At 36.5% G+C, this 15,081-nt stretch overlaps 2 protein-coding genes across 2 annotated transcripts in view; both read right to left on the bottom strand.

Moving 5' to 3' along the window:
- Positions 1-1,524: 1,524 nt before the first annotated feature.
- tlr8b (toll-like receptor 8b) lies at positions 1,525-4,569 on the bottom strand. Its single transcript, XM_016576365.1, has one exon. It carries the CDS (start codon positions 4,567-4,569, stop codon positions 1,525-1,527), a length of 3,045 nt encoding a protein of 1,014 aa, XP_016431851.1.
- Positions 4,570-12,418: 7,849 nt separating this feature from the next.
- Positions 12,419-15,081, bottom strand: part of mctp1b (multiple C2 domains, transmembrane 1b) — a 37,318-nt gene continuing 34,655 nt past the window's right edge. The window contains exons 17-20 of the mRNA XM_016576364.1: positions 13,880-13,989; positions 13,657-13,766; positions 13,355-13,452; positions 12,419-13,278 (exon numbers count right to left, since the gene is read on the bottom strand). Of these exons, the coding sequence (XP_016431850.1) occupies positions 13,207-13,278; positions 13,355-13,452; positions 13,657-13,766; positions 13,880-13,989 (390 nt within the window). The 3' untranslated portion in view covers positions 12,419-13,206. The remainder of the gene's footprint in view (positions 13,279-13,354; positions 13,453-13,656; positions 13,767-13,879; positions 13,990-15,081) is intronic.

Genomic DNA, 15,081 nt, shown 5'->3' with positions numbered 1-15,081 from the left:
GAAATCGAGGGGTTATGACGTCATTGGCAGGCGACACAATGACACTATGGACACGGTCCGTGTCACTAGTTAAAATTGCTTATTTCTCTGGATTTAAACATTCTTCGAAACATTTGGGATAATGTAAGTACACAAGTCAGCAAATTATATAACTCTGTTCTAGTGGTTTTTGGATATTTTAATAAAAAAATCTTACATATTGTGCCTTTTAATAGCAATTTCTGAGTGAAATTTGTTTCTACACCATTTTTTCACTGTACACTTTGTTTCCCCTTGCCTTTACTATTGATAATTTTTTGTAGTAACATTTAAGGAACTCTAGGTTTACTTAATTTATTCATGAAAGTAATGGTATTCCATGCGATGCACTTTGGGTTCTAAGTTGTAAAGCATATTATTTTTGCTTTGTTTCTCATGGTTGGCCTTCAGTAGATGAGTGATGTTTAGTTAGATAAGCTCATATTAAGCTAGAATATTATTCAGCAAGCACTACAGTGTAGTTGCCCAGGTTCTCGTAATGCTAGAAATGAAACGGGTCCATCAAAAGTTCATCTACTTTATTAACATAGAAAGAGTTAGCAGAGAGTTGTTCTTCAGAACCCACTGCCCTCACCGTGATCCGCACCTTGTGCCAGCGTCACCCTAGATAGAGACATTCTTTCTCTCACCCTTTTTTTATACGCCCACAGTTTTCATTTTGCATTCATTTCATTGCCTGGAGTCATGAATTTTTCATCACTGGGTTCATGATGAATAAAAGATGAAAAAGGGAAGGACGTAGAGAGCTGGAGTAACTGTATGTTTGTGTATCATAACTATGTGAGTCCACAAAAGGCACTGATAAAAATCTGTCACCACGCTGTATCCCTCTCTGGAGTGATAAAATAGTATGTTCTGTACAAAAGTGATACAGAACATATACTTTCCAGAGAGGGAAGTGTACTCCCTCTCTGGAGTATCAGAGTATGTTCTGTACAAAAGTGACTCACCATAACTGAGACTAATGGGAAGTTGTTGATAAAATTAGTTTAAGAGGGAAGTGACTGCATTGGTGGGGTCTACTTTACAGACAGAATGGTGAAAAACTCATTGCACTTTGGTTTCATGGGATAAAAACTAACTTGGAAATGAGTGTTAAATTAGTGTACAATACAGTGTCCCCCATGTACATAAAAATAGCGATATATTTAAGATGGTTGATGTAGTTCTAGAGAGTGTGTCTCATACTGATGGCAGAAAACTTTCAATCCTATTTCTGCTCTGAAAAAAGTGTTTCAGGCAGCAGAAAAAATAACACAAAAATAACTTAAATTACTTTCCTTAAAAATGCATTCGCCTATATAGATTTTTGACTAACTCTTTACTTTAATAATGTACCAATTATAAACAATACATTTACAAATACAAATAAATGTAAAAAGTTCCTCAACGCTGTAATCACAAACAGTTCAGGAGAAGGAATCCAAGAAAGCATCTCAACAGCAGGAGTATTTCAACCGAAACTACTCATTTTGTACCAGTTTATCATCCACTGAAGTAATTTGTAAACATTTTACTTTGCACACCTTGACTCTCAAACCTGACTGCGTTTCTCAGACTCTGCCAGAAAAAGCCTTCTGCCGCTGGGTTCCTGGGCCACTCCAGCACACTGTGTGCACACAGGCAGCGCCGCAAGTTTAGGATTCTCGACTGCCGAAGAACGGGTTCCAACAAGACCAACACCATCACATCCACGCCCTCTTCCAGCAGCCTTTGTTGTGCTAGGAAAGCTGCCATCATGAAAATCCCACTGTGAACAAATCCCTCTGTCAGCACAAATATCGTCTTCCTACTCTGGTTTACGCTCTGGTTCAGGTTATCCATGATCGGTATACCAGGAGTCCAATCTCTTTCCGCCAGACAGAGTGGACGAACTCGTCTTCCTCTATCTTCCAGTTCAAAACGCAAGTGGTTCAGTACCCATTCTGCCACCATCGGATCCTTGGTGTCATACATTACAAAGGCATCATAAGTGCAGTCATTCGTCTTCAAGTAATAACTTTTTATTTTGGCTCTCCAGAAACTATAAATGTACGATATGTCCCAGTAGAACACATGTATCATGAACGTTGTAGACATCATGACAGTGATGATGGATGAGGTGAGTACATATAGGATTTGAGCAATACTGTTGTTGATGCAGGCGTTTTTAAAGTCCAGACTGACCATTGGATGTCCCCTTTTGGATTCCGGAAGGTCACACAAAACGTCCGTTGCTAGATGAGGAAGGACTGTCTCACTTTTCTCTAACCAGAGAATGAAGTCCAGAAGGTCACAGGTGCAGTGGATAGGGTTTCTATGCAGGTTTAGTATGCGCAGGTAGTGATCGCTACCTGTCTGGAAGGATGCGTCACTGATGTGCTGCAAGCGGTTGAAAGCAAGACTGAGGATCAGCAGGCTTTTGACATCTTTGAGAAAGCTGTGATGCAACTTGAAGATCAGATTATGGCTCAAGTCTAAGACCTTCAACGAACTTGTATATTTTGATAGTTTTCTAGTGGCTTTACTGAGTTTGTTCTTACTTAGATCCAGAGTCTCTAACTGGGGTAAATATTTGAGCTGTTCCCACTCAAAATCTGCAAGTGTGTTCCTGCTCATGCTAAGATATTTTATTGTCTTTGGAAAAAAGCTGAATATATCATCTGGTATTTCATTAAGCTTGTTAAGTGATATATCAAGGTGAGTTAGGTTTAAGAGAGACTTAAAAAGACCTTTGAATCCACGGTCCTTCTTCCACATTATATCCAGTCGATTGGCTTGAAACTGCAGTTCCTTCAGCGAGTCGCTCTTCAGAGTCTTGTTGGTTAGCGAATTAATCTCATTCCAACTGAGATTGAGCACTTTGAGGAACTGAAGGTTTTCCAGAAACGTCAGACTGTTCCTGACACCCGCCACCTCAAAGTAATGTTTGTTGTGACTTAAATCCAAAACTTCTAATTCTTTCAGTTCATTTAAAGCAGAATCCAAACACATGTAGACTCTGTTGTGAGACAAATCTAGGTACTTTAGCTTGGGAAAGTGAGTAAACTCTGTACCATTGAAATAGGAAACAATGAAGTTGGAGGAAAGATTGAGGCAAGTTATGTTCTCTGCTCCTGTGAAGAAATTTGGATTGATATGGTAAATGTTGTTCCTGCTGAGGTCCAAAACTGGTCCTGTTGCCAGACATTCGGCTTTGGTAAATGGAGGATAATGGCGGAACTGTTCATTTGTGTGAATGTAGGGGCCTTCACGGCGGTTTCCTTCATTGTCATCAGAAAGAACATCACTTCTGCACTCCTCTCTCCGAATAGGACTTGTGAATGTTAGCCTGTTGTCAATCAATGAAATCAAAGAGAGGTTGTGAAAGTTCTTGAACACTGATAGATTGACATGTTGGAGAAAGTTGACTCCCAAGTTCAGAACGGATAGGTTTCTCAAACCAAAGAGAGGTTGGAGATCTTCCTCACAAAGATTATGGAAAATATAGCCTTCTAGGTGAAGTGTTTGTAGTGATTCCAAACTAGCAAAACCTTTCGAGAGTTTCAATCTTGGGTAAAATGTTTGAGACGGATTATTGTATGAGAAATCTACAACTTCCAATTGCGGTAGGACACGGAAGAATTGTCCTCTTTCAAATTCACTTATCAATGAGTTGAAGGAAAGATACAAATACTTTAACATAGTAAGGTTCCGGAACCATGACGTGTTGATCGTTTGTAAAGAATTTCCAGACAGTCGTAGGTCTTGTAGTTTGGATAGTTCACTAAAAGCATTTGGATGAATCTGTAGAGCGTTATTCTTTGTCTGACAGGTAGTGCATGGGAATGGAGCGGTGAAACAAAAAGGGCAGTTTCCAGATAAATCAAGAACTCTCAGGTTTGTTAGGCTGTTCAGGTCAGAGGCATGAACACAGTCAATCCTATTTAGGAGAAGTGAAAGTTTGCGAAGGGATCTGGGTAAAGCAGATGGTATTTTTTTTAGTCCATTTTTGGACAGTTCTAGCTCAGTTAGATTTAATTGTTGAAATGTTTCATTGTGAATTGTCAGTTCTATACTGACATTATGATAGCAGTTCCTGTTTAATGTCAAAACTTTGAGTTTCTTTGCTCCAGCAAAATCTGATGGTCCAATTGTCTTGATACGGTTGGAATTGAGGCTCAGCCTTTGCAGTCCAGGAGGGAGGTCTCTTGGAAATGCTGTAATCATATTATCATCGAGTAGCAAATTCTTCAGTTTAGTCAATTTTGAAAAAATCCCATGATCTTTTTCAAGGCATCTTTCAATCTGATTCTTTCTGAGGTTTATGCATGTAACATTAGTCAGATTCCAGAAGGCGTCCTTTGGGAGGTATCTTATTTTATTATCTGCAAAGTCTAGTTCAGTTGTATTCCAGATCAGGTTTTTCGGAATTCGTTTCAGAGATCTTCCCGAACAGTCCAAGGTGACGGAGCTGTTGGACAGTGTCACATCACATGGAAGCTTTCGCCAAGCCCAGTTGAGGCCTTGAGATGAGTGGAGGATACATATCAAAATAAACACAAGTATCATTTTCTTAAGATTGTGGGGACTCCTGTGAATAAGAGAATGTATTATTAGATACTTTCTGAAGTTGTCCAAATTGGGTATTCAAGGTATGTCCAGATAAAATCCAGCCATTGTAAATATAACAAGAATGGTTTGCACGACATCGATGTAACCTGGCAGCCAAGCAGGGCCGGTGAAAGGGGGTGATAATTATAGGTCTCCCTCTGCCCAGGGGGCCCACTAAATCCAGTAGTTATGCTATTTATTCCCCTGCTCTTATGTGAATAATTTTAGTAGGCCTATTACAAAGTCAGCTTGTATGCCTGAGAGTTTAATGAAAACCTAAAAAAAAAGCATTTTAGTTTAAAATGCTTTCCAAATAGTTTCTCTCTTCCCTCCATAATAATGGTTTAGTCTGATGGTTATTAATTATTTCTGCTCAGTCTGCTACAAAAAGGAGAGGGATCCAATAAAATTGCAGGTCCCACCCCAGCTAGTGAACAGAACCAATCAGAGTTGAGGCTGCTCTTTGAGTTTCTTTGCTCCAGCAAAATCTGATGGTCCAATTGTCTTGATACGGTTGGAATTGAGGCTCAGCCTTTGCAGTCCAGGAGGGAGGTCTCTTGGAAATGCTGTAATCATATTATCATCGAGTAGCAAATTCTTCAGTTTAGTCAATTTTGAAAAAATCCCATGATCTTTTTCAAGGCATCTTTCAATCTGATTCTTTCTGAGGTTTATGCATGTAACATTAGTCAGATTCCAGAAGGCGTCCTTTGGGAGGTATCTTATTTTATTATCTGCAAAGTCTAGTTCAGTTGTATTCCAGATCAGGTTTTTCGGAATTCGTTTCAGAGATCTTCCCGAACAGTCCAAGGTGACGGAGCTGTTGGACAGTGTCACATCACATGGAAGCTTTCGCCAAGCCCAGTTGAGGCCTTGAGATGAGTGGAGGATACATATCAAAATAAACACAAGTATCATTTTCTTAAGATTGTGGGGACTCCTGTGAATAAGAGAATGTATTATTAGATACTTTCTGAAGTTGTCCAAATTGGGTATTCAAGGTATGTCCAGATAAAATCCAGCCATTGTAAATATAACAAGAATGGTTTGCACGACATCGATGCAACCTGGCAGCCAAGCAGGGCCGGTGAAAGGGGGTGATAATTATAGGTCTCCCTCTGCCCAGGGGGCCCACTAAATCCAGTAGTTATGCTATTTATTCCCCTGCTCTTATGTGAATAATTTTAGTAGGCCTATTACAAAGTCAGCTTGTATGCCTGAGAGTTTAATGAAAACCTAAAAAAAAAGCATTTTAGTTTAAAATGCTTTCCAAATAGTTTCTCTCTTCCCTCCATAATAATGGTTTAGTCTGATGGTTATTAATTATTTCTGCTCAGTCTGCTACAAAAAGGAGAGGGATCCAATAAAATTGCAGGTCCCACCCCAGCTAGTGAACAGAACCAATCAGAGTTGAGGCTGCTCCGAGAACAGTTGAAGTTAGAAGTAAAGTTACAGTGGAAGTGAGACTGACTGAAAATATGGCGGGGAGGGGGGGTTTGGGGGGAATCTGGGCACCAGTAACGTCATGAAAAGGAGAGGGAGGCCAGGAGAACTGCTTAATCAGTCTATCAAAAGGTTGTTTTGCAGGACAGGTTAGTGCATTTTTTTTTAAATAAAAAAAATTACAGAATACAACTCACTGCACCGATGGATATATTTATTTGCTTTATTTAATAAAATATTATGCAGTACCATATTATCTTCAAAAACGAAGACAATGAGAAATTTAAGTGGTTTTATTTTACATGACTGCATTCTTTCACATTCCTGAACGTTTACCTCACCTGTTAGACACAGACAGACTGGAGATACAAGCAATACATTTATATTATTGCAACATTTTTTATTGCTTTTGCTGTTGTCCAATAAAAACCCAGGCACACAATGTCTGCAAGATGTGTTTTGAAGAGCATTTCATCAGGAAAACATCTGTTGTGTACAAAGATTGGATAAACATCTTTTAAAAAGCAGTTTTACATATATTCTAAATAATAAACATCTTAAAGACATCTTCTAAATGTCTATATGACAGACGTATTGCAGATGATCAAATACTATAAAAAATCTAATTGACACCTCCGTGATGTATGTGTGCTATCAGGGAACCATTATTTGCATGCATGTATGTATCTATTCATTTTCTGTTTTGTTATTTCATAAAAAAAAAAAAAAGCATGGCACCAGATGAGGGCCTCCATGCCCATATCTTGTACTATATGATTTGAGTAGAGGGCAGTGGGGGCCAACATCAGTATTTTTTCAGGGGGCCCAGAATTCCCTAGCTATGCACCCCTGCAGCCAAGGAGAGTGGAACGTGCATGCGTGAACAATGATGACTTCACTGTACTAGTCAGTGGGGGCACTAGACGCTGTTGAGTGATAATGATAATTCAAAATGTGATGTACATCACATTCTCATAACTAAAATCACCTTTGAAAAGGAAGAGATTTCAGAGCATCGATGAGATTCAGGAAAATATGACGAGGCAGCTGATGGCGAGTCCAACAAAGGATTTTGCAGAGTGTTTTGAACAGTGGAAGAGACGCTGTGTGAGGTCCCAATGTGCCTACTTTAAAGGGGACTGAGGCGTCATGGTCCTATGTACAATATTTCTTGTATTTTCTTCAATACATGTCTCTATTTTTCATATTACATGGCTGGATACTTTCCGGACAGACCTCATATGCCAACATGGACAGGTTGGCTGGCAGCTCTTATCCTAAAAACCATGACCAGACCTAAACTAAGCAAAATAAAAGAAAATATGACCCAAACTATACGTTAAATACAGGTTCACTTTTTCTGTGAATTACTGGCTACTGAGAGTTTTGAAAGAAGTATCAAGTCAAGTCACCTTTATTTATATAGTGCTTTATACAATACAGATTGTGTCAAAGCAGCTTTACAGTGTTAAACAGGAAAAACGTGTGCTGATATAATGCAAGAGGACAGTAGAAACCAGTCAAAGTCAGTTTATTGTTGATTCAATATCATTATCTTTATGCTCACCAAGGCTGCATTTATTTGATGAAAAAATACAGCAAAAACAGAAATATTGGGAAACATTTTTATAGTTTAAAATAACTTTTTACTATTTTGATATATATTTTAAATGTATTTATTCCTGTGATGCAATGCTGAATTTTCAGCAGTGTTTCCAGTGTCACATGATCCTTCAGAAATCATTCTAATATGCTGATTTGCTGCTCAAAAACATTTATAATTATTATCAATATTTAAAACCGTTTACTGCTTAATATTTTATGGAAATCTTGGATTCTTTGCTAACTAGAAAGATCAAAAGAACAGCATTTATTTGAAATAGAAATCTTTTGTATCATTATAAATGTCTTCACTCTTTATTGTCACTTTTGATAAATTTATTGTGCCTTACTGGGAAAAAATTATTTAATTAAAACAAACTGACTGATCCCAAACTTTTGAACGGTTGTGTAGTTGTATAGCAGATCAGAAACATGTTCTCATGAGATTCACGACATATCCCTGAAAATGTAAAAACTGACATAGCAGTCAAGTCTTTAAAGCAGCACTACGTTGTCTGGCGCTCTAGCGGTTAATAAACAAAACTGCACACATCCCGCGGAAGAACATTCCAACCGGAGCTACTTCTCTAAGTTTATGTCTATGGCGATTCACGCAGGTATGTGTTACTCCGCAGCGGCGACGACCCGACCAGGCTACGATAGTCCAAATATAAGTACTTATTATAAGTGTACCGTAGTGATTCGGAATAAGACAAAAACGCGGTTTGGAAGATGAATTCATGATGTACTCGCTCATTATATACATTTTGCAAATTTTGAACACAGAAAAAGTTACATAGTGCTGCTTTAAATATACGTAGATCTGTTGTTGAACTTGAAATTAAGCAATTGCAACTTCTATTTTAGGGAACATAGGCAATCATAGCTTTGAATAGTATGATTAAAACTGACATTTGTTCTTTTGTTTAGTGTATTGTCACTTTTGATAAATTTATTGTGCCTTACTGGGAAAAAAATTATTTAATTAACACAAACTGACTGATCTCAAAATTTTTAAAGGGTTGTGTAGTTGTATAACAGATCAGAAAGTGTACTTACCAGAGCAGTCAGTTGAAGAGAAAGGCAATCTTTTTGAAGAGGTTAAGCAATATGTGTCTCATGGATTCTTTTTTTAACTGACTGTTGTTTCCCCTTTCAAGCTTCAGAATGCTTCCTTATTTCCATTCAAATGAAGCAAAATTGATGCATGAATTTAATCTGTGTGCCGTAAAGGGATAGCTCACCCAAAAAATGACAATTCTACTGACCTTCATCATTTACATTGTTGTTTTGGACCCCACTGACTTTCATTGTATGGGCAAAAACAATGAGACATCTTTCATATCTTCCATGGAAAGAATTTTACTTGGATATACATGGCTGTTTTTTGAATGGAGAAAGACACTTTTTATAGTAAGATGGTGAAGCGTCATCATTGTGTTTATCTTCAACGATATTATATGTTACAACAACTTGCAGAAAATTATTACAAATAGACAGGCATATTGTGCGACTGAACCAAACCAAAATATAAAACAATAAAAAAAAAAAAATTTAAGAATAGTAAACACTCAACTCAATAGCAATTCTTTCTCAATCTTACTTGATCCAATACATCAGATCTACCATCTTCAGTTTTTTAAACAGTAACTTTGTGACCATTGCCGGCAGATCTAAACAATAACCTGATCTGCGAACACTCAGGAGTCTGTTTGTCCTGTTTGCACAGCTCTCCAGCAATGGCTAAAATCCCCGCTAATCAGCTCTACAGACACCATGAGTACACAAGGCCAGACTGGCACTCATCGCTTGCGGAGCCGAGAGTGCATTAGTATGCCATGGAGAAACACGGCGACTGTGAGTGGACACTCCAGCAATTAGATGCATAGCACTTTGTGTGAACCCGCAGAGGTGCCAGTGCTCATATTCTGCTCAACACCTGGGGGCAGCTTTCATGCATTGCTTTCCAACCGCTGCTACGTGTTCCACATACAGATCGGCCCATTATTAATTTTAAATGTGTTGTATCCATGCCACAGTCTTTGGTATTTCTGATCAGTTAGAGATGAGGTATAGAGATGAACAAGTTACGGTTCATTATCTAGGCGTGTTTTACTCTGTAATTTGTTGTTTGACTTGTTTCAACATTGTGCATTGTGTCAGTGCTGGTGTTTAGCTGTTATTTTTATGTGTGGTGGAACTCTTAAGTTTGAGATTAAAGTGTTTGGACTTTGTTTTCTAGAAACTCTTTCTGATTGCACAAGACTGTGTAAGAGAAGCGTTCATGCCTGGCCTGAGACACAAACAAACCTCATGAGATGTGCTGCTGCTACTACTTCCTTCAACATATGAGCAAATCCTTACACTTAACAATGTTAAATAAGGAGTCACAATAAATACATTCTTGACAATGATATCCAGGTCGCATCCTGCACTTTTTACCTTTTCCACCCTTCATGATCCTGTGGGGTATCTGAGCCTGAGGGGGTGTTGAATTCTGCCGGGGGGCGTAATGTTTGAGCTGTGAGGATGAGCTTCAAGCTTCTGAGGAATAATGGACTGCAATTCAATAGTATTGGTGCTTTGATTAGAACTTTGTTTTTGTATTGTGTGTGACTGGGTTTCCATATAATGATGAATAAAATTGATTGATTGTGCTGACTATTATTTATAATGATTCCTTTCTCTTGTTTTTAAACTGAGTGTTAATTTAGATTTTCATTATGGTATGGATGGGAGAATCTCACAAAATGTCTGGGTCATATTTCAACCTAAAATCAAAAGAAAAAAGTAAGTTATCTTTTATAAAATGATATTTTTCTTAGTGAAAATTAAGCATATTTTAGTACCATTAGTCTTTTTTTTTTAATTGGGACATTATTTTAATAACATTTAATCACATTTCTCCTCAGTTAATTTCTGCATTACTGCAATGCAAATATATGAATAATTTAAATAATTAAAAATAATATATACATTTATTTTATACATATATATAAAGTGTTTATACATGATAGTGATAGCATTTACAATGTTTATTGAAAATAAATAAAAAATAATGCAATAAATACTCATTGCAGTAATTAAAAAAATTTCTGGATGCAAAATATATCTAATTTTTTATTATTTATTTATTTTTCCCAGTTTTTGGGAGGAAATGTGACTTGAACATGTTTTCATGAGATTCACGACATATCCCTGAAAATGTAAAAACTGACATAGCAGTCAAGTCTTTAAAGCAGCACTATGTAACTTTTGGCGCTCTAGCGGTTAATAAACAGAACTGCACACATCCCGCGGAAGAACATTCCAACCGGAGCTACTTCTCTAAGTTTATGTCTATGGCGATTCACGCAGGTATGTGTTACTCCGCAGCGGCGACGACCCAACCAGGCTACAATAGTCCAAATATAAGTACTTATTATAAGTGTACCGTAGTGATTCGGAATAAGACAAAAACGCGGTTTGGAAGATGAATTCATGATGTACTCGCTCATTATATACATTTTGCAAATTTTGAACACAGAAAAAATTACATAGTGCTGCTTTAAATATAGATCTGTTGTTGAACTTGAAATTAAGCAATTGCAACTTCTATTTTAGGGAACATAGGCAATCATAGCTTTGACTAGTATGATTAAAACTGACATTTGTTCTTTTGTTTAGTGTATTGTATAGCCAAGGTTTTGAAATATGTATTATATGTGTTTACTCAACCATCTTGTTTTGGATCTTTAAACCATCAGTGGGAGCACTGTGGAGAATTACATAGGTCTTTTATTGAAGTGAGAAGGGAAACCCAAGACCGGTTTAAATTCTCATTAATCTCTTTTAAAAGCCCAGGCCAGAGACTGCTCTTTTGCTACTTTAAAAAGATGCCCTTCATAGCTCAATTAGTCTGTCCTGATTCCCAAAGAAGCATTTATTTAATAAGGCAGATATTAAAGAAACTAATTATAAACCTTTCATTTGTAACTGGGAGATGGACCCTGCAGTTGCCCATATGAAAGTGTTAATGGAGAAGCAAAACTCCACCTGATGACTCATTCATCATCTGTTACTGTCCCTGCCCCCATTCCAGAAACTGCATCACTTCACACATACTGTATCTCTAATCTGGATTAGCTAATTAGATGCTCTTGGACAAATGATTAACAATCTACATTTTACACAAGGAGGAAATACTGGATTATACAATGCCATATGCACTTAAAACCCCTTGGCACCATGTTTAATTGCATGTAATAATTTGTTTTTAATTAATGAATTTATTTCCTTCTGTAGGGTGTGGTTAAAGTCATCATGGAATCAAAACTGACCCTATTTATTCTTGTCTTACTGTGAATGATTCATTGGTGCACATTGAGCCAAATAAAAAATGTTCATAAAGAGATCCAATCAATTCCTGATGGAAAAAAATCAAATCCTGCCCTACATTTCTTTTTCTAAATTACCAGTTTCACATACAGTACAGAAGTAACATGGATTAGAAATGTGATTTCATGTTTCATCATAAGAATGTAGAATTTAGAAGACCAATAAATACAAAACAAACCACCGACATTCAGAAAAAGGTCTATTATTTCATAGTTTTTAAAAATAAATAACCAAAATTTCACAGAGAACAACTTTCATTAGTTGGTTTCTGTATGAACATGCCTTTTTTGTTTACATGTGCACAACTAATTCATCCAACTAATAAAATTTATCTGCTTGAATATATCTGCTTAACAGTTACATGCTCATAGATCATTGACGCATCATTAACAAGCAACACAATGTACAAATATTACAATAAAACACAATTTCATCATAGCATGTGACATCTGTCATGGGTAAACATGTCCATAACAACATAAATAATGTTTCCACATTGTATATTTACAGTCACTTTTCATATGCACGTGTACATTCTTTCCATTTAGATGCACAGCATGCAGTTTCTCCATGTGCTTGCGGATAAAAATAATTATCCAAGAAGAATGATATTATAGAGCAACCTCAAAGGTGCAAAGTTCACTGTAGAGTTTTGGGGTGTTTTCAAAAAAAGCCACATGGTCAGACATTTGCATTTATTACATTCAACTGTGCAGACGTTTGCGAAAGAACATTTTCATGCTGATATTTTTGCACCAGAAGCCACATTATATAGACTCAACTGACTGGAAAAATCACATTTAAAAAGACTAATTTGCTGTAGCTGTGACCAAGTGGTAGGCACATGTTTTTTGAGCTATGGTGCTCATGTGGGCGACACAAGTTTGAATCCGGCTTGCAGCATTTTTCTCCACATAAGTCTCTTTGAATAAAAATGTTCAAGACACTGATTGTGAATCAGTGACAGAATAAAAATGGGTATATAAATAATTAAAAATATATTTCATGAACAATTAGGTTTTGAGATATTATAGTTGTGCAAGTTTGCATAAATAATGATAGAAATATTTCTTTCTTTTTAAAACAATCTCCTTTGCAAAATTCACAGTGTATTGTACGTGGACAGTGCTTTGGAGGCTGTTGATTTAGAAACGTAAAGTCACAGTTCAGCATCTATCCGGGGTTGTTCCTCCTTTTCTTGCTTGGGCTCAGAGAAGTCTCTGGTTTGAGCTCTTTGTATTGAATCTGATGAGCATATTTTGCACAAACATGTTGTAAATCATGCAAAATAATGAAAATACATCACTTATCAATCACTTACCAACTGGACATCTGATGGAACCCTAGACAGGAAGTCCAGCAGCTCGTTGTTCTCAATGATGTAGGGGTCCCGAAGTTTTTTGGTGAATTTATTGATACCTGTGTGGGACATGCATGTTCATATCCTACTAATATCCAAAATATTATACCCTTTAAATCATTAGAATGCAAGAACTCATCTTATGTATAGAAATGCATCTCTATTTAAAAGGTACTCTGCAATTATTCATTACAACAAGAAATAATCTGACTAGTAAGCCATTGGGAAAGTGTTTAATACACAAAAGCAATAGGAATTCTCACCCCAGACCAGCACAATGTATCGTAGTGGAATAAAGTATATTAGTGTGGCACCGGTACATAGAACCATTATGGCTAACCAGCTCAGAAAAGGCACAGACCAGTTAAATGTGCTGAAAGAGAGGAACAGCATGATATACAACATACAACCATGCATTCATTACACAAAATTAACGCTACTAAAAAAGGAAACATTAAAGGTATGAGTAACATCCGAACTTCTCACTTCTTCACTCTTTCCCCAAAGCAGGCCACTTCATCCAGAGCATTTTGAACCGTTATGATCACATCTTGAACCGCGTAGAATTTGTCCAAGAAGCCCTTTTTCTCTGAGTCCTGTTGTTTGAACGCACAAGCACATGGCAAGTTACTCAACAGAATTAATTTTATTGTACATAGTTGCAGATTTTGAACAGTTGTACTTTGGTTTGTAGGAAATCTTCTAATAAGGTAACATGAGTTGTTTAGTTGCGTTATGAGAAATGAAAGACGTGGGGGTGGGGAAGCTTTTGTTTGCTGTCTGGTGTCTCTTCTTTTTAGACTAAAAGGTTAGTTGGTGTAGCTTAACACAAAAGCAGCAAATCTCCAATCCCAACCGCAGCTTCATTAATATGGAAAAGAGGGCCTCTGAATGACACGATTCTTTGGAACCAAACGGAATAAATGTTAAACATTAGATTTAAATTCATCTCAATCAAATGTCAAAAGTTGCATTTAAAATAGTGTAACTCAAATTCAAAATGTGAGCTTTCCATATCCTTTTGCTTGTTTTTCTAACTGTTCTTAGTGTTTTTGAATACATTACACTTTGAGAGTTCAAATTTACAGTTTTCTTATGTAATTATACTATATTTATGCAGACCATAAATATAGAAATCTTGTTCATGTGGTGCATAAATAGATTTTCAATAGCAAGTAGCAAAGTAGTTGGGCTGATTCCATTTTCTACTAAATGTCCATATAATAAAATTTCCTAGTCCTTTCATAACAATAAGTTACTATATTAAAGATATCTGCTAATGTTTCTGAATAAAAATACAGTTAATTGTAAGTTAATAAAGCAGAGAGAGAGAGAGAGAGAGAGAGGCAGTTCATTGTAAGGATTTTATTTAATATATATTTAAGATTGTTATTTTTTAATAAATCAATATACATTTATTCAGCAAGGATGCATTAAACTGATTGAAATTGACAGTAAATACATTTATAATTTTACAAAAGATTTTAGAAGATTCTATTTCAAATAAATGAAACAAAGTACATTTTAAAATATTTGAATAGTTTAATTTTAGTTTTAATCTGTTAAAAATATTCCGCAATATTACTGTTTTTACTATATAAAAAAAAAAATGCAGCCTCGATGAGCATGAGAAACTTCTTTCAAAAAAAAAAAAAAAAACTGAAACAGCCCCCCCAAAATTTTGAACA

This window comes from Sinocyclocheilus rhinocerous, unplaced genomic scaffold (assembly GCF_001515625.1).
Source record: "Sinocyclocheilus rhinocerous isolate Xijiao unplaced genomic scaffold, SAMN03320098_v1.1 scaffold623, whole genome shotgun sequence".
Taxonomy (NCBI): domain Eukaryota; kingdom Metazoa; phylum Chordata; class Actinopteri; order Cypriniformes; family Cyprinidae; genus Sinocyclocheilus; species Sinocyclocheilus rhinocerous.
Note: the sequence above shows the minus strand (reverse complement) of the source record. Positions and strands in the feature narration are given on the sequence as shown.

Excerpts from the sequence above, each read along its gene's own strand:
- tlr8b (XM_016576365.1), bottom strand. The coding sequence starts at position 4,569 with ATGATACTTGTGTTTATTTTGATATGTATCCTCCACTCATCTCAAGGC.